Source organism: Grampus griseus, assembly GCF_964374135.1.
Source record: "Grampus griseus genome assembly, chromosome: 2".
Classification (NCBI taxonomy): domain Eukaryota; kingdom Metazoa; phylum Chordata; class Mammalia; order Artiodactyla; family Delphinidae; genus Grampus; species Grampus griseus.
The window spans coordinates 138,651,541-138,669,749 of record NC_139018.1 but is presented as its reverse complement, the minus strand read 5'-3'; the positions used below and the strand labels follow the sequence as shown (position 1 = coordinate 138,669,749).

Below are 18,209 nucleotides of genomic sequence, written 5' to 3'. Positions count from 1 at the left end.
TCTTGGAACCACCTTGGGCTTCGGGGCTTCGGGGCTGGTGTTGAAAAGGAAAGTGGGCCACCTGCTTTCATCTTCACCTTCTCAGTGCAAGTGAGCCCTCCCTGGGGGCAGCGGACATCTGTGATTGAGCCCATGGACGGTGCAGACAGCGGGGGGCAGGGAGGAGGACGTGTTGGCGGTATCTAACGCTGTGTGGGGCGATGCTCACGGTCTGTGCAGGTGATCCGAGGGTCCTCCCAGTGCCCGCTGGGCTGGCACCGGATGGTGGGCACATGGCGCTGGACAAAGCCCTCGGTGCACTGGTACCGCACCAGGGAATTGATCTCGTACCGGTCCTTCTTCTGCCCGAAGATCCTGGCGTGCTCCACCACGGGGGGCTCTCCGCAGGCCACTGAGGGGCAAACACCCTTCAGAAAGGGCTCTGAGAGGGTCTCCCGTGATGCCCCATGCTGGTCATGAGCCAGTATGGCCCCCTCTGGCTGTGAGGAGATGGGCTCAGAGCCCAAGGAAGGAGCACGGAGCCTGAACACCCAGCAGTGAGCCCTGACTGCTGGGGAAGGGGTGCTTTCATGCCGCACTAAGAATCTGGAAAACACTGGTTCTAACATTTGGGTTCCTCGATGATTTAGAGCAGCAGTAAGGGAATAAAAGGGAGAAAGGTGGGGAAAGGGGGTGAGAGCCGGGCAGACTGTCTGTGACTTCTCTATGAAAACAGTGATGCAGGGGAAAGTGAGAACTAAAGGAGGCCTCGGGGGCAAGGGAGGGGAACGCGGCCAGGAGCGGGAACAGGTGGGGAGTGTCCTACCCGCACCTAGGTGTCCACAGACTTAAAGCTGATGATCAAGGCTGACAACTCAGACTCTGCGACTGACGGGCTTGGGAACCCCAGAGAGGGAGGCTCCCAACCTATGTGTGATTGTGGGTGACTTTCTGTGCTGATATCCAAGGCACCGTATGTGTGGAGGGGGTCTGTCCTCCTGTGACATTCACCCTCTTCCTGTCCCTAGTGGGCTGGCCCTTTCCATCAGCTCTGGGATGCTGGCATTGGGAGTGGCCCCCCAGGTCAGCTCCAATCTGCTGGTTGGGCGGGTGAGGTGACCTCAACAGCCAGAAGTCCGGGTGACTCGCCCCAGGTCACACAGCAGGAGCCTGGAGTCTTGATTCTCTCCACGCTGCTTATCCCTCCCAGGCTGCTGTTTACCTGTGCCCTTTTTACACGTGAAGGGCAGCTGGTAATTGCAGGGAACGTCATTCCACTCGCCCTTCTCATGCCAGATCATCACCACGCAGTCCTCCCCAGTGGCAAAGAAGTTGTCCGGCTGGTTGGGGCGCCAGTTCTCAAATTGCTGTGGGTGGGAGTGGGGAAGGGGTGAGGAGGGGGCAGCCGCAGTACAGCTTGGCCGGACCCCTGCTCTCCCTCTGCATCAAGCCCCTTCCGGGCGGGGGCGCAAAGACTGCTGGGAGTCTGGTCAGGGCTGTCCCAGGTGCCACGGAACCCACGGGCCCTCCAAAGAACTGCTCACACCATCTGGCTGTGGTGCTTGCCAGGAACTCAGAGCCCCCAGGACTCACAGTCCCTGTTAATGAGCTGACAACACTCTCCTCTTCCATATGGGCCAACGGGGCTGGTCACCCAGCCTGCCTGCTTGGGCAGGACTGGGAGGTAGAGAGAGATATGGCTCGCAAGTCCAGACTCTGCCATCCCAGGCTTCTCCCTCTAGCCTGACTCAGGGACAAACAAGTCCCCTTTCCTCTAATGTAACTGCTCCCCTCCCCCATGACCCTGTTCATCTTCGCCTCTTCCAGGGAGCCTTCCCTGAGGTCCTTTGCTGACCTCCATCATTTACTATGTGTACTGTTCAGCTGGCAACCATGTTGCTTTCTATCTGTCTGTCTGTCTCCTTGAGTGGACTCGAGTCCTCTGTGGGCAAGGAACCACTCTAAAGCTTCCACGTTCCCTCTCGGTGGTTTGCCTTCATTCATTCATTGCCCTCCTCATCCCTCACCCTTCCTTTCAGGCCATTATTCAGTTGTGCAGCCCTGGCCTGGTCTCTAAAGGGACAAGAACGAGACACAATCTCGGATCTCAGGGCTCCCAGTCCAGCAGCTGCTCAGTGAATGTCTGCATGTGATTTGAATGTGTCTCTCTCCGGGGGTCTTTATTCATTTCCTCTGGGCCGCCAACTATCCTGGGTGCCCCCAGCAGAACTCACCAAGGAGTGTCCATCTGACCAGCGGAAGTCTCCTTCGATGGTCTTGTCATTCAGGCCGATCCACTGATAGTCCTGAGCATTGTCTGGAGAGAGGACATGGGTATGGGGCGCCCTGAAGGTGTCTGAGAAACTTGAGCTCGTAGAGGCAGAGGGGATGGAGGGGTGGCAGGAGCTGGGTGGGCTCCTAGGAGCGTGACACCTGCCTCCAGGGTCCTGACAAGGGTCTTAGCACCTGCATGTTTGGAGTGCATTTGGACCATCTCCCTGAGCTGACATGGACTGGTGACAGACTTGGGGTTAATCCAGGGCTGACTCTGACAGACAGTGGGCTGTCCTGGGTGCAGCCAGAGCCGTTGGCCCCTCAGGCGGCGGAAATGCCCTTCCCTCCCTCCCTGCCCCCGACCCCTGCTGCCTCACTGGGCTCAAGTCCGCTGACTGCTGTCAAGGGAGATCCTTCGCCCACGTGACCGTTATCCGTTTGGGCCCCTGAGGCCCGGCGCACTCACTGTTGACAAATTCCTGCTCCTCAGGGGTGACGATGCTGCTCAGGTGTGACTGCTGCTTCCGGCACTGGCCCTCGGCGTCCACCCAGGTCGCCCGGTCGGGGAAGTGGCGGTAACAGTGGCCCTGGAACTTGGTCCAGCCCTTCTCACACAGCTTCTGGTCTGCAACACAGGTCAGGGGCTTGAGGAGAGGGCCTGGAGGCCGACTGGGGATGGCGTCTGCTGCCAGTCTCAGGGCAGGGATTCCTGCGTTCACCCTGCCTTCCGTGTCACTCCCCAAAGGAAGGGAGAGGCCCGACTGGATCGGGGCTCAAGTTGGAAGCCAAGAGGCCTGGCCCTGCCCCCTCCTCCCCAGGAGCCTCTGGGAAATGCCAGGGACCCTTTCTTTTCCTGATATTGCCTCCCACCCACAAAGCTTTTCTCCTGTTGAAGTCTGCGCTGCAGGGCTGGCAGAGCTCAGCAGCCAGGTAAAAAGAGATGGGAAGGTAGGAGGTGTTGAGGCTTAGGGAAAAACATGGCTCAGAGGCTGTGAGGGGCTCCAGGGAGAGAGGGAGCTGTGGGGAAGTGTGTGAAGGGGGCAGCAGCAGGCGGTGCTGGGGGCATGAAATGGAAACTTGGGTGGGGACAGAGGAGCAGAAATGTCTGCTTTGGGTCCAAAGAAGACACAGAGCTCTAAGTCTATCCTATCAGAGCACACGATACTGCCTCAGGGTCCACGACCCAGGGACCCTGGCTTTTCATTCTATTTCTTGGTGGCAGATGGGAAGAGGGGAAGGGCTTCTCTCCTCCCAAGCCTACATTGGTAATGGATTCTGAGTCCAGCAGAAGGCACTGATGTGGAGCTCTTGGAGCAGAGCCTAGAGGGACAGACAGAGGCAGGTGGTGCTGGAACTGGCCCCTTCAGGCTTGGGAAAGCCATTAGGAGTGTGTCTTCCCAACTCGGCCTTTATTTTTTAATTTTATTTTATTAATTTATTTATTTAACTATTTTTGGCCGCTCTGTGCGGCATGCGGGATCTTAGTTCCCTGACCAGGGACTGAACTCGCGCCCCCTGCAGTGGAAGCGTGGAGTCTTAACCACTGGACCGCCAGGGAAGTCCCCAACTCGGCCTCTAGTGACATTACATGGGTAGCTTTAACTGGCCCTCGTGAGAGTGTTATACCCCAGAAATTGGCAGATGCTACAAATCAGGGATCCTCCTTCCTCTCTGAGAGTCAGTTGTTAAACACCTGCCAGCACAGTACGGGACAGAGGGAATTCCAAGACCCTCTTTTCTTTCTTCCCCTGGTGCCTCACAGGTGAAGGGCTGTCCCTAGGGCCCCGGACCTGAGTGTAGGGCCATGAACCCCCCAGGCTGTATGGCAGCCTCCCTGGTCTGGCTGTTCCGGGAAGAAAGGACCAGTACCTGAAGGGAAGGATGCTTAAGCTGAAGGAGTGGATGCTTGGCAGGGTTGGAAGACGGACGCTTGGGAAGAGCAGAGAGAGAGAAGAGTTTGAGGCCAGTAGCCTTTGAAGAAAGAGGCAGAGCAGCAGGAAGGCTTGGGAGGATGCTGCCAATGCCTTCCCCAAGGGTTTGGAAAGAAAGGCAGAGAGACTTCAGAGGTAGCTGAGCACCTGAGGAGGCCAGAGACATGTCATCCCAGGGCTGACTGTGGGTCCATTTTGGGGCCACCTGAGTGCCTGAGGACTGAGTTGGGTGGGCAAAGCTGGAGGCAGCAGCTGTGCTGGGAGGGGCCAGGGCCATGCAGGATGGAGGCTCTGGGGAAACAGCAACACAATTCCAGGAAGGCTGCAAAAAGGAGCAGGGCCAGAGCCAAGGCTTGAAGCACCCTTGGGGTGGTGAGCGCTCAGGATTGGAGTAGGAGAAGAGATGCAGCCCTGCTCGGTTGGGCGCCCAGGCCCAGGGACCGGTTCGGGGGCTCTGGCACCCTCTCTCTGCTCCATCAGAGTGCAGAGCCCTCTGCGGGCCTGGCCTCCACTCCAGCAGGGCACTTCCTCTCCCAGTCTGACACCCAAGAGCTGTTGTCTGCGTGGACATTCCGTGCCCTTCTCCCTGTGGCAAATATTCTGGCACCCTGGAATCCTTGTAACTCTCCACTCCCACCCCAGACAAGACCCCATGCACCAGTTTCTTGGAGTCTTGGGGTGAAAGTGGAGAATGGGAGGCTGCAGGGAAGGAGGGTCCAGGCCAAGTCTTTTCTTCCAGAAGTTCCTCCACCAGTCTGTAACCTTGGCAGTGCCTCCAAGGAACATGCAATCCAAAACTACCTTCCCACTCTGATTAGGAGTTTCAGTTGCTGTCTGGAAGTTTCTGGGATGTCTAAATTGAGAGTTCATTGAAAATGGTTTTGAGCCCCTAAACACTTCCAGTTCTGCATGGACCATTGCTACTAGCAACTGCAAGCTCCACCTCCCCATTTCTGAGATGGGGTGGCCCTGAGATGGGGAGACTAGGAAACACTGAAGGTGAGAGGGCTGTGGGCTCAGTCTGGCCTCAGGAAGTTTCTGGCCCACAGCTCCCCTTGGCAGGGCCTGGCGCAGGTGCAGAAACTGAGGGGTTGGCAAGGCCCAAGAGAGGAAGCTCAGAGCCCTTGCAGCGAGGCTCTGTTCTCTCTGGCCAGCCTTTTGCCTTGCACAAGGGAGGGAGCAAGGAAGCGTGGACCGGAGTGGCACTGATGTGGCAGCTGTCACGGTGGCAATGAGGACAAGGTGACATGCAGCTGTCCTTGTGCATGCATGACTTGAGCATGCTGGTGACACGGGAGCTCTCAGACAGACCATAGCTCTTGCCAGAGAAGAAGAGGAAGGCAGCTTGACCAGTGTGGCACGGTGGCTCCCAAGGCCATGGAGGGGCCACAGAGGTCCTGTGGGCAATACGGCAGGCAGATACATGCCCATGGCCACGCTGGGAAGATCCGGGGCTCTCATCCGGAGCAAGAACCAATGACTCCCACCCATAGTGTCCTTCAAGACAAATGCATGGAATTGGCCCTGTCTTCTTAGTCTGATGCATGCACCAACTTTGCTGGTGGCATCTGGAAGCCCTGGAGCAGGTTAGTGTTTGAAAGGTCCCCCAGAGCCCCACCTTCCAAAGTGCAGGCTGGCCCGGCCTGCATGTCTCTTCTGCAGTCAGATCAGCCAGTGCCCCAGAGGAGGGTTTCCGCAGGGAACAGCAAGAGAAGGAGTGAGAGTGAGTGGGGCCGACTTGTCACTTGTGGCCCCTGAAGTGGCTGTCTGGATGGATCTTGGGGGCCCCACAGGGCCTAGAACCTGTGGTTAGCAGGGAAGGATGAGGGAGGAAGAGGGGGTGTAGCAGTTAGTAACATTAGCTGAAGCCGAGACGGTCGTACCGATCTCACACAGGTCCCCTTGGTAGCTGGGAAGGCATAAGCATGTGAAAGAGTCGATGGCGTCCACGCAGGTGGCTCCATTCAGACAAGGGCTTGAGAGGCACTCGTCAATGTCTGCAAGAAACCAAGGGCCACCATTAGGACTCCTGCCGGCAACTCCAGCTTCACAATTGCATTGCAGCTTCTTTATGGGTGGCCAGCCCTGCTGCTCTCCAGAGCCCTGGATTTTCTAAGAACTGTTGCTGCTGCTGCTGCTGCCGCCATCTTGGAGTGCTGAGCCAAAGATCCAACAAGGGTTTTCTTGGATGTGTGTGGCTCTGGATGGGCAAGCTTGGAGCATTGGAGCCAGGTTTCCCAGTGGGTGAAGGGATCTGCTGCTTCTGAGGGCAAATGCCTACTGTGAGAGTGAGCTTGGAGTTCCTCCAGGACGGCTTCTCTTGTGAATATTTCAAGAGGCCTTGAGGTCTGAATTGGCTCTCAAACGTGGCGCTGCGCAAGGACACTGGAATTCCAGTTCTTGAAGCTTGGTTAGAGCTCTTTCTTTTTTTAGCTTCTTCTGTAGTTATGAACCAAGGAAAGAGGACAAGGCCGTGCAGTACTAGAACAAACAAGCTAGAAGTGGTTCACGGAGTATAGGATTGTGAGAAAATGGCAGTGTGGGATATCCGCATGAGATTGTTAGATTTTTTTTTTTTTTTGGTTGCAGACACCTTCTTTGTCTTCAGTAAATTAGATTCTAGAGTATCTTATAAAGATGAAGCCAACATTGTTATCTTGGGGGGAGGGACAGAGACCCAGCCTAATATTTCCCCATGTAATCTCCTTCCAGTTTAAGGCCTCAGAACATGGACCTCTCCAATGAGTCATGATTTCTAAAAGGGCTGCATCCTGGCCAGTGGGAGACCAGTGTTTGAAGCCAGTGAGGCACTTAGTAAGTGGCCACCCACCAGCACCAGCCTGGGATACTGTCAGGTCCCCATCAGCCTCTGTTCCCCAGAAGACTCTTCTTTCCGTCTGTTCTTCTGGTCCAGGATGTTCTTTGTGATCCAACTTCTTTGTGGGACTTACATTGGTAAGTCATTGGCCTTTGCCTCAAATTTTCATCCATTAGCCAAGGTTAGAACTGAAACTCCTAATCTGGTCTTTCTGCACTTTCAGAGAAGCCAGAGACCTAGAGGATCCTTCTACTCTCTTTGTATTCGTTCTCCAAAAACACCGGCTGGGTTACTTCCTCTGGGAACATTATAAAAGGTATTGTGAAGCTCCTCTTCCCAGGGGATTAATAAAATTCTGGAATGAAAGGGTTCCACTGGCTTATGGGGGCAGCATGATATGTACAGCTATGTTCATACAACCTTCAGGACCTGGCGTGTCTGTGGGTGGTCTCCATGTAGGCAGCTCCCTAAATATGTTCCAGGACTTAGTTCTTACCTCTCGTAAGAACTGACTAGATCTTAACGTCAATCCTCTGATAAGAAGATAAAAGCACTTTCTTCTGGATCCTTTTCACTAGTGCATAGCCGATGTTATCTAGACCAGAGCTGGGTTTGTGCAATGGGAGGCCTGAAAATCTCAAGTCCTCAGGTATGTCTCTCTTCCCGCGAAGTTCTTGACTTTATTTCACGGAGTGTACACCATGGGCTAGAAACCAACAGTTCCAAGTTTGAAACTGTTCCAAGCAAAACCAAAATGCATGGAGGAATGGACTGAAATCCCAGCATGCACTTGGATTCCCAGCATGCACCAGGATTCCCAGCAGCAGCAGTAGCAGCAATAGGTCAGGCCGGTGGACGGAAGCTGGGGGAGGTTCTCCTGCTTCAGAAAAGCTACTGTTGTCTTTCATCCATTAGCGTCATTATGGAAGATGGGAAGCACTGGGCAAGGGGGTATTAAGCAAATGTAGGCGCTAAAGCAGTTGTACAGAGCAGGGAACAGGAGTGGCCCGTGGGGAGAAGAGCCAGACATCAACCCTGGGGCCTCCGGCCAACCCATGCGGGAGAGGGCGGGAGGGCGGAGGCCCCAAGGGAGGTCAGGCCAGGTAGCTTCCAGTGGTCCCAGAAGCTTATTTCACATCACTCGCCCCCACAAGGCGGCCTGAGGACTAGGACAGTTTTCCTTTGGTGTTTGGCCAGGGCACAGGATCTGAGAAGGCTGCAGGGACTGAAACTCAAGGAACCAGGTTCCCGGGCTCAGAAGCTGTTTTATGCAGGGCCCTGGATTCACAGATGAGGAGGAAAGGAAGGGCCATAATCCTGAAGACCAGAGAGCCTGTGAGTGGCTCTGGAGCAGCTTAGAGAGGCCTTCAACAGTACGGAGAGGGCTGAGCATCCTGCGTGGGGCCTTCTCAGGCCTGTGGTGCATCCTCTCCCCTTCCACTGGCTGGAAGAGCCACTCTGGCCCTGATTTGCCCACCTCTTTCTGTGAAGGCAATTGGAACATTGCTTGTCTTCTGGAACCATGAGAAGAGTTGGGCTGGGCCCTGCTGTACTTTGGGTACCCCAGACAAGGTGACAGCAGATGGAGGACAGGAAGGGCTTTGGGCAATGGGCAGACTGTATGAAAGAAGAGAGGAAAGAGAAGGAGCCAATATCTCCCCAAAATCTTCTCTGAGCCAGACACTATGTCTCACACACACTTATCCTCCCAGCGGCCCTATGGCATGGATGTCGCTGGGCCATTTTACAGATAAGAAAACAAATGAAGTGACCTGCCCATGCTGGTAAGTGAGGGAGACAGACTGGAGAAGATGGAGGAGAGAATTAGACCATGAGGATGAAAGCTGGGCCTCTGTTCCACATGGAGAGAGAGAGAGAGACACTGGACTCCTGAATCTCAGCATCTCATTACCATTTCTGCTGCCCCAGCCAAGGGCTCACCGGTCATCACTAAGCAGCAGGGACTTTGAGTCCTCTTCTCTCTACTCTAACCAAACGGGATGGTTTGTTCCTGAACAAGGCCCTCTAGTGATATCTCTAACTTAAGGGAGAAAATAACTGAGAACCCTGGTAAAGGTGAGGGTTCTGAGTTGGAGACCACAGGTCTCCACCCTGAAGGGGTCTTGTCCAGCTGTTGCCTGGGTCAGAGCCCAGGATTTCCAAGTCAGAGCTTATTTTGTTCATAGAAAAGGTTGAATGAAGTGACAGCAGGCGCTTTTACTCAAGTGATACCCAACCAAAGGGGTTGCCACTCGTAAATAGCATGGTAAGAATTGTACCCCTCAAGTTGTTCTGTGTACAACCTGTGCAGCTGTATGTACTGACCCTGGACATGACTTTCCTGGACAAGTATAGGGGGAAAATCTCCTCAAGAAGCACAGAGACAATTTCTTAGCTCAACAGATGCTCTGCACCCTGCAAAGACCTAGGATTAATCAGGATGAACAGAATTGAATATGTACACTCACTTTCTGGTGTATCACAATTGGCAGAAGGATTACAAGAGCATATTTATCAGTTCCAATTTGCTTTAAAAACAAACATGATTAGATTAAAAGTATGTTATAGTTATTTATACTATCAAGTTGTTTATATTTTTAAAGTTTGATCTTGAATGTAACTTTAATATCCTGCTAAATTCAATTAGTTGCCTGCTAAAATCTGCCCATGGACTTCTTGGTTAAGTCAAGAAGGTGTAATTTGTATTTTCACTTGTAACCCTGTATTTTCACTTGCTTGGAAAGCACTTCCCCCCACCTCCCAGGGATAAGGTGTCACTGGAATTCAAACATCACCCCACTAGGGGGAGAGACAGGGTCAGGTCATAGATCAGAACCCCAAGTCCACAAAGTAAAAGATGTCAGTTAAACAGAAAAGAGGCTGATTAAATTTTAATTTCACGCCCTTCTAACCAAGGAGTTTAGAGAAATCCAGGCAATGCCAGTGATTCCTGGGAAACTGGATGTGAGATCTGATTTCTCAAATTTAGCTGCCCATTAGAATCACTGTGGTAGTTAATCTTTAGATTAAAAAGAATTACCGCCAGCACCAGAGTCCCCGTCCCCGCCCCGCCCCCCCCCCACCCCGACCAAGTGAATCAGAATAGCTCAGGGCGGGGCCCAGCTATTCTGATTCTAAGGAGTAGCCAGGATTGAAGCCTCAGAATCAGAAATCTAATCCCCACAGGAAATACTGTATTAGCAATGGAGGTGGGGAGGATGCTTCTGCTTTTTAAGTGGATCCGAATAGGATAGCCCTGCTTTTCTTTTTTGGCCACATTGCTAGGCATGCGGAATCTTAGTTCCCTGACCAGGGACCAAACCCGCACCCCCTGCAGTGGGAAGCGCAGAGTCTTAACCACTGGACCGCCAGGGAAGTCCCCAGTCCTGCTTTTAATTGCTAAAGAATCTAAGTATTCATTAAACATATTTATTTTGATGTAAAGAGTAGAGATTAATAATTTATCAAGAACTTATTTGTGGAACGCTGACTAAACAAGATGACACTGATCTATACAGTCTTTTAACAACCTGTGGTTCTCAGTTCTAGAGCCAGATGACAGGTGGGTGATCTGTGGATACTGGACACTTTCTGCAGTCCTTTTGGAAGCACCAGATCTTGAGCCTGAATTGAAAAGGAGCGACTTGGGACCCCACGGGTAGAGTCATGGACAATGAGACCCCAGATTTTGCATGTGGATGACTCTTACCACTTGCCCTTTAGAGATGACAAAGCTTTTTGTAATCAGTGGCTTGAGAGATGGGGAAGGGGAACTGGTCAGATGTACACAGATGGTCTTAATCCTCATAGCAGTGTTTCTCAGCTCTGACTGCACACTGGAGTCACTTGGGAGTTTAAAAACCCCCAGTGCTGGGCTTCCCTGGTGGCGCAGTGGTTGAGAGTCCGCCTGCCGATGCAGGGGACACGGGTTCGTGCCCCAGTCTGGGAAGATCCCACATGCCGCGGAGCGGCTGGGCCCGTGAGCCATGGCCGCTGAGCCTGGGCGTCCGGAGCCTGTGCTCCGCAACGGGAGAGGCCACAACAGTGAGAGGCCCGCGTACCGCAAAAAAAAAACCCAAAAACAAAAAAAAAACCCCAGTGCCAAGGCCACAGGACCATTCCAATCAGAATCTGCGGGGATGAGACCCAGTGCCAAGACCACAGAAACACTCCAATCAGAATCTGCAGGGGTGGGACCCAGGCATCAGAATTTTTTGAAGCTGAGAACCGCTACCTTTGACCCTATTTACAAATGAGGTAGTGAGGGCTTGTCTGTGAGTGTCTAGTTGGACCAACTCCAATTCTACAGCTATTTTTCATTCTGGTTCCCCTGAAGTCTGGCTTCTAGCTCTTTAAGACCGACAACCGGTTGTTATGTTCAAGAGAAGGCTTCTTATTTAACCGAGTGTGTTCAACAGCGAACACCTCAATTCTTGATTGGACTTGCTCAGTGAAGTTAAGCAAATCACTTAACCTCTCTGTGCTGCAGTTTCAAATGGGGATGATTACCAAGCTCTCAGAGCTGCCTAGGAAGAAACTGTGGGAAAGAAAGCCCTTTGGAAATATACACCATTAGAGAAAAGCTGTCCTTATAGCAGATTAGTTAAGGGCCATTGTCACCTACTTCTAATTTCAGAGGTGCCAGGACATGAGTCTTGCTGTGTGACTTCTGATACCAGCGTCACATTTTTGCTTCAAGCATCAGATTGGGGAAGCAGTTGTTAAGAATGGAGAGAGGTGTCAAAAGATACTAAAAGAGGGCAAAGGGGTTCTGGTCCTGGCGGCTGTCCCCACCCCGGAAGTCCTGTCGGGCTCTGAGTCTGTTCCTCCCTGACCCAGGATGAGCTGGCTGACGGAGCTGAGCTCCACAGCACTTCACCCAAGATGGGCCCCCTGCTGCTCTCCATCTGCACACCCAGACCCAGGGGGGGACGTGTCTGCACACCTGGCACGATGCCCTCCAGGGACACTGCTCACGGGAGAGACAGAGCCACTCTCACTGCTGACTGAAGACTTTGTGTGCTGGAAAGTGCACAAGGTCTCCCCAAGTTTTCATCAGGGGCGGGCTCTCCCAGGACAGAGGCAGTGCTCTGCCTTCCCTTGGGGGTGGATGACAGAGGGGTATGTCTATAGCCCCTGGGGTCACTATGGCTCAGTGGAAACACTGTCCCCTCGGTAGAAAGGCCAGGACCTTCCTAGGAGAGCCTACCTTCTCTGGCCACGGAGGCCCATAGTGTTCTCAGTCACGGCTCCCCACACGTGGGCACAGGCTGACCCCAAATCAGGAGAGAGTGAATAGGTATTCACCTTAGTGCCTGTTTATATAAACATATATATTTCCTGTCTAAGTGCCAAGGATACAGCATCTTTATATTATGAGTATATAATGTATTATGAGGTGTTATTCTGCATATATATTAATGTCTATAAACACAGAATGCTTCTTTGTGTATGATGTAAAGGTATTTTGCATGTGTCCTAGGTATGAAGCCCTTTTAGGGAAGGCCTTGGGTCTCTGATGCCTGACTTCAGACAGGGCGGGGCTAAGGGCCTGGGAGCAGCGCAGAGAGCTAACCCAAGATCTGAGCTTGGAGGGGACCGGGAGTTTCTTTTCTCAAGGGTGGTGATGTTCATGAGCTGAGATGTCCTCATGGCCACAGGCCTCAGGGTGCTCAGGGAGCGACAGGTAGATTCTAATCATCTTGTTTTCAGGGCCACCTTCAATCAGAGGATCCCCCAGACTCCTCACTCATCCCACAAGCTGCTTGGGCAAACAGGGGTCCCAGGGTGGTGGGTGCCCAGGGGTGGGGCACTGCTGGGTCACAGCTGACCTGCAGCCATGAACCCTGGAGCTGGGAGTGACAAGCTCTGTCTGTGTCATCTCCTTCAGGGCCAGAAGGGGACCCAAACCCCGCCCAGATGCAAGCATGGAGGGGACCATAGGGTCTTTCCTGGAGGGCTCCACTCTGCATGATGCAAGACAGCCTCCATGGAGATCCCCTCCCAGGAGCTGTGGGGCATGACGGGGTCTCCTCAACACACACCCTAGCTCAACATTTCTTTGAAATCTCAAGTTTTATCTTCAAAATTCCAGCACGTTTTGCATTCTACTCATAAAACAATCATTGGCTTGACAAAAAAAAACGAACTATTTCTCAGTTTAATTACTTGACTTTTTTCTCCTAAACCGCCACATAGACCGGACACTCTAGAAAGACGTGCCATGTTTACCCTGTGCCTGCTACCCAGCACGTCACTGTGTACTCTCCTTCCCGGTGTGAGAAGCCTGAGCCCCAACTGACCTTGGTTGCCTCCTCCCAACCCCTCTGCCTGTACCCCCCATGGCCGATGAGGCTCTTACCTATGTCTCAGTGCTTGCCAGTGTGGCCAGGGGGACACAGGCATATGATGTGTCCCTCTGTCTCCTGGCAGGTCCCTGCACCGCAGGGCTCCTTGGCACAGGTGGTGGGGTCTGCAACCCCCGGGGAGAGGCTGAGCATCAAGAATGTAGATGCCTGGGGTACAGTGCAGCCTCTACGACCTCGAGGGTGGGGCCTGAGGCCCCAGAAGCCCACAAGGCTGGTTCTGGGTCAACACGCTTCTGAGGACCCTGTCCCTCCTGAGTCCCAGCATCTGGGAGTGGTTGGGGGCTCTCTGACTGGGGAAGGTCTCTCAGTACACAGGGGGAGGCAAGGGATCCCAACGCAAAAAGCAAAGGAAAATCATCAGCCTCTGGTGCCCAGTGCCAGGTTTGTGTCAAGGTGAGGCTATCACTATAGTGCAGAGGATTCACCTGCACAGGGTGAGGGTGGGGAGTCAGGGTCTAAAGGCAGGACACAGCCAAAATGACACTTCATAGTTCCTTGAACTGTGCAGGTTTTCACCCTGCACAAAGCAAATACTGGGGCATAAATGTCATCAGCAGATTCATTCTCTCATCTCACACTCACTCCATGGGAAACGGGCATAAGCAGAATTTCCAGCACTATCTAAATAGTGCTTCCCATGCCAAGTACAGACAGTTGAATTCACATATAAATGTTTGTGTCATGTAACTCCACTGTAACAATAATAATCACGAATCTACAAGTGTGCACTGTGTGCAAAGTATGACGCTTGTTCTCTACATATTTATATCTTGCTTAATCTTTCTTGGTACTATTCCCGTTCTACAGATGACGCTCAGAGAGGTTAAGAAACTTGCTTGAGGCTGCACAGCTCATCTGTGCTCAGAACTTGAATCTACACGGCTACAGTTTGAACTACCCAAACCCATTTAAAGGAAAATAATCCCAACAATACCTGCCATGGTTGCCTCTGATTCATCTGTCCCTCCTGGAGAGTTTGGGATGGAAGCATCAGTTGGGGAGGTGGGTGTTTCGGCTGTTTGGGTCTCTTCTCCTGAGTGCTCGGGGCTTGAGGACTCCATTTCTAGATGCGCCTCTGCAGGGCTCTGGGTCTGCTGAGTCCACTTGGATTCCAGGATGGTGGTGCTGATGACAACATCCAACCCCGAGGTGTGACCAGACAGGTGTCTGCTGATTTCAGTCCTGTCTCCAGAAGCCATGGGAGTGGCCGAAGGTGAGCCTGATGCCTCTGTGCCCACATCATAGGTGGTGGTTGACTCTCCGCTCACTTCCGGGGCAGCCGAGCCCTCCCTGGGGCCTTCCTGAAAGGCTGAGGTGCTACCTGTCACTCCCAGGCCTGAGGCTCCCTCCAGATCCGCTTCATGGAAGGTGGAGGTGGTTCCACTCAGATCAGGGGACCTGGAAGTGCCTCCGCTGGCCTCGGGGACAGCAGATGCTCCCACCTCAGCCTCAGGATAGGCAGACGTCTCGCTGCTAGATTCTGGGACTGATGATGCTTCTACCCCAGACCCGGGGAACCTTGGTGTATCCCCAGATGCAGAGGTTTCTCCACTGGACTCAAAACGCTGGGGGGTGTATGTTACAGGGGGTCTTTGGCCCAGTTCCTGGGAAACAGTAGGCTCAGTAACACCCTCCACGAACTCAGAAATGATTAAAGTAACTTCTGGAAGTCCTGAGGCCTCCCCACTGGTGCTCGTGGGTGCAGAGGATTCTCCGCTTACATCAGTGGTGCCAGAAAAGTCCCCACTAAAATATGGAGTACTTGATGGCTCTCCACTGGGCTCTACCAGTCCAGACTGAAGTCCACTTAGGTCCAAAAGTCCTGAATGGTCTCCAGACATGTCTGGTGCTCCAGACGGGGCACCACTAAGTTCCAAAATGCCCGAAGGCCCTTCTCCTGCTTCTTGGGCTGTGGGAACCTGGGTTACAGATTCCACCAAAGTTCTGTCTACAAGAGAGACAGTGGAGAAACCAGATGGAAGTCCACGGCCGTCATATGCTCCAGAGGGCTGGCTGCTCCCACTCTCAGCTCCAGAGGACTCTCCACTGACCTCAGCTACTCTGCTTGGCAGGCCACTGAATTCTGGAGGCTGGGGTGTAAACCCACTGGAGTCAATTACTCCAGAAGAGAGTCCACTGACATCCACAATCCCAGATGTGCCTGAGAGATCTGCCTCTCCTGAAGGGAGGCCACTGAGTTCCACGGACCCTAAACCTTCTTCTTCTTTAAATGTAGTTGGGGTCACTTCAACCAAACTGGTGTCCACGAATGTAATGCCAGAAGATTCACCACTGCCACTCACGGCACTGGAAACCAGGTCAGGGATTCCGGATGTTGTCCCACTGAACCCTGGTAACCCTGATGGCTGCCCACTGAGATCAGGGATCCCGGACGTTTCTCCACTCATGTCGGTTATGCCAAATGGTGGACCAATGCCAGAAAGAACTCCAGAAGCTTCTCCACTGATTTCTGGTTGTCCGGAGGACAGTCCACTAAGCTCAGTCACACCAGATGTTTCCCCAGAAAACCCTGATGGCTGCCCACTGACCTCAAAAAGTCCAGATGTTCCCCCACTAATGTCAGGAAACCCTGATGGCTGTCCACTGACACCAAAGAGTCCAGATGTTTCCCCACTGATGTCAGGAGTCCCAGATGCCTGGCCACTGAGTTCAGCTCCTGAAGAGAGTCTGCTTGCTCCTCCACTAATGTCCAACTCACTGAAGGGCAGCCCAGATGTTTCTCCAGCACCACTGATGCCAATGGTTCCCCTTCCTTCTAGTTCACCTGCAGTGGTGGCTGTGACCACTTCCACCAATGTAGTATCCACTAGGGAGACAGTTGGGAACCCAGATGGAAGTCCACTGAAGTCAGGAAGGCCAGAAGATGGGCCACTTCCAAGGTCCACCCCAGAATACTCACCACTAAATCCAGAGGGAAGGCCACCTGCTTCTGGAGCTTGCCCACTTCCTAGAGTTCCAGAAGGTATTCTGCCAAGGTCCAAGACTCCAGAAGCTGACCCAATCAAGTCTTCTTTTCCAGAAGTCAACCCACTAAGATCCTCAGCTCCAGAAGCAGAGATCTCCAGACTTTCCCTTCCAGAAGGAAGTCCACTAAGGTCCCCTACTCCAGAAGCAGAGGTCTCTAGATGATCCTCACCTACAGAAGGAAGTCCACTGAGGTCCTCTACTCCAGAGACAGAGGTCTCTAGACCCTCTCCTCCAGAAGGAAGTCCACTAAGGTCCTCTACTCCAGAGGCAGAGGCTTCTGGACCTTCTCCAGAAGGAAGTCTGCTGAGATCCTCTATTCCAGAGGCAGAGGTTTCTGGACCTTCTCCAGAAGGAAGTCCACTGAGGTCCTCTACTCCAGAGACAGAGGTCTCTAGGTCCTCTCTTCCAGAAGGAAGTCCACTAAGGTCCCCTACTCCAGAAGCAGAGGTCTCTAGATGATCCTCACCTACAGAAGGAAGTCCACTGAGGTCCCCTACTCCAGAGACAGAGCCCTCTGGGACCTCACCTCCAGAGGGCAACCTGTCAACTTCAGGAGTGGTAGTCCACGTAATTCTATCTTCATCTCCTGAAGCCAGTCCACTTTCCACAGGCAGGCCTGAGCCCACTGTAGAGGTGAGCCCACTGAAGTCAAGGTCTTCAGAGGGCAGTCCACTTGCAATTTCCCCTGAAGGCTGCCCACCGGAGTCTAGGTGTCCTGAAATTTCGCCACTGCCTGTGAAGTCACCACTGACTTCAGGCACCCCAGATACCTCCCCAGAGCCTGGCAGCTCAGTCCTGCTGGGTACTGGGGCTGAAAGTGTGGATGGCTCCTCTGAGGGGAACAGCTCCTCTGAGGGGAACGGTTTCTCTGAGGGGAACGGTTCCTCTGAGGGGAATGGCTCCTCGGAGGGGAATGGTTCTTCTGAGGGCAACGGCTTTTCTGAGGGCAATGGCTCCTCCGAGGCTGAGGGCACTTCCGTTGCAGAAGGGGCTTCTGTGCTCTCCTCTGTTGCTGTGCTAGTGGGAAGCCATGTAGGAGGGACCCCTGGAGGAAAGGAAGAAGAAAGATGAGGTGTGGATTTAGTAACTCTGCCCCATTTTAAGCTCATGCAGAGAAGCTGAACTCCATTCCTTCCACAGTAAAACTTTTCTCTCAAGAGCTCAGAGATGTGTCCAGACATTTTCTAATGGAACCTCGCACAGCCTCTTGGGAAGGATGGGGACCAGAAACTCCCCGCCACCCTCAGGCTACGCTTTGTGAGACCCTAGGGGGCGCCATTCACACTAGTTACAGAATGTGGGGGACTGGCTGCCACTGAAGACAGTCAAGGTCACCTTTCAAGTACTTCCACATTATTACCTCATTTATCTAAAACCATGATTTTTAAAGTGTGGTCTCCAGACCATCAGCACCAACCTTCACCTGGGAACTTGGCAGAAAAGCAAATTCTCAGATCCTACCCCAGCCCCATTGACTTAGGAATTCTGGGGCGGGACATGGCACTATGTGTTTTGTTTTTCTTTTTTTTTGCGGTACGCGGGCCTCTTACTGCTGTGGCCTCTCCCGTTGCGGAGCACAGGCTCCAGAAGCGTGGGCTCAGCGGCCATGGCTCACAGGCCCAGCCGCTCCGCAGCATGTGGGATCTTCCCGGAGCGGGGCGCGAACCCGTGTCCCCTGCTGTGGCAGGCAGACTCTCAACCACTGCGCCACCAGGGAAGCCCATACTATGTGTTTTAATAAGCTCTCCCTATCATGCTGATACTCCTTGAAAGTGGGAATTGTTCATCCGGACCCATCCCTCTGAGGCTGAGAGGGCCAGGTGATGTTTGCAAAAATACGTGAACTTTTTC

General features: G+C 53.1%; 1 protein-coding gene across 1 annotated transcript in view; it reads right to left on the bottom strand.

Moving 5' to 3' along the window:
* Window positions 1-18,209, bottom strand: part of ACAN (aggrecan) — a gene marked incomplete at its 5' end in the record, with an annotated part of 35,274 nt that overhangs the window by 347 nt on the left and 16,718 nt on the right. The window contains 5 exons of the mRNA XM_082649307.1: window positions 209-391; window positions 1,202-1,346; window positions 2,214-2,296; window positions 2,720-2,878; window positions 14,305-17,403. Of these exons, the coding sequence (XP_082505433.1) occupies window positions 209-391; window positions 1,202-1,346; window positions 2,214-2,296; window positions 2,720-2,878; window positions 14,305-17,403 (3,669 nt within the window). The remainder of the gene's footprint in view (window positions 1-208; window positions 392-1,201; window positions 1,347-2,213; window positions 2,297-2,719; window positions 2,879-14,304; window positions 17,404-18,209) is intronic.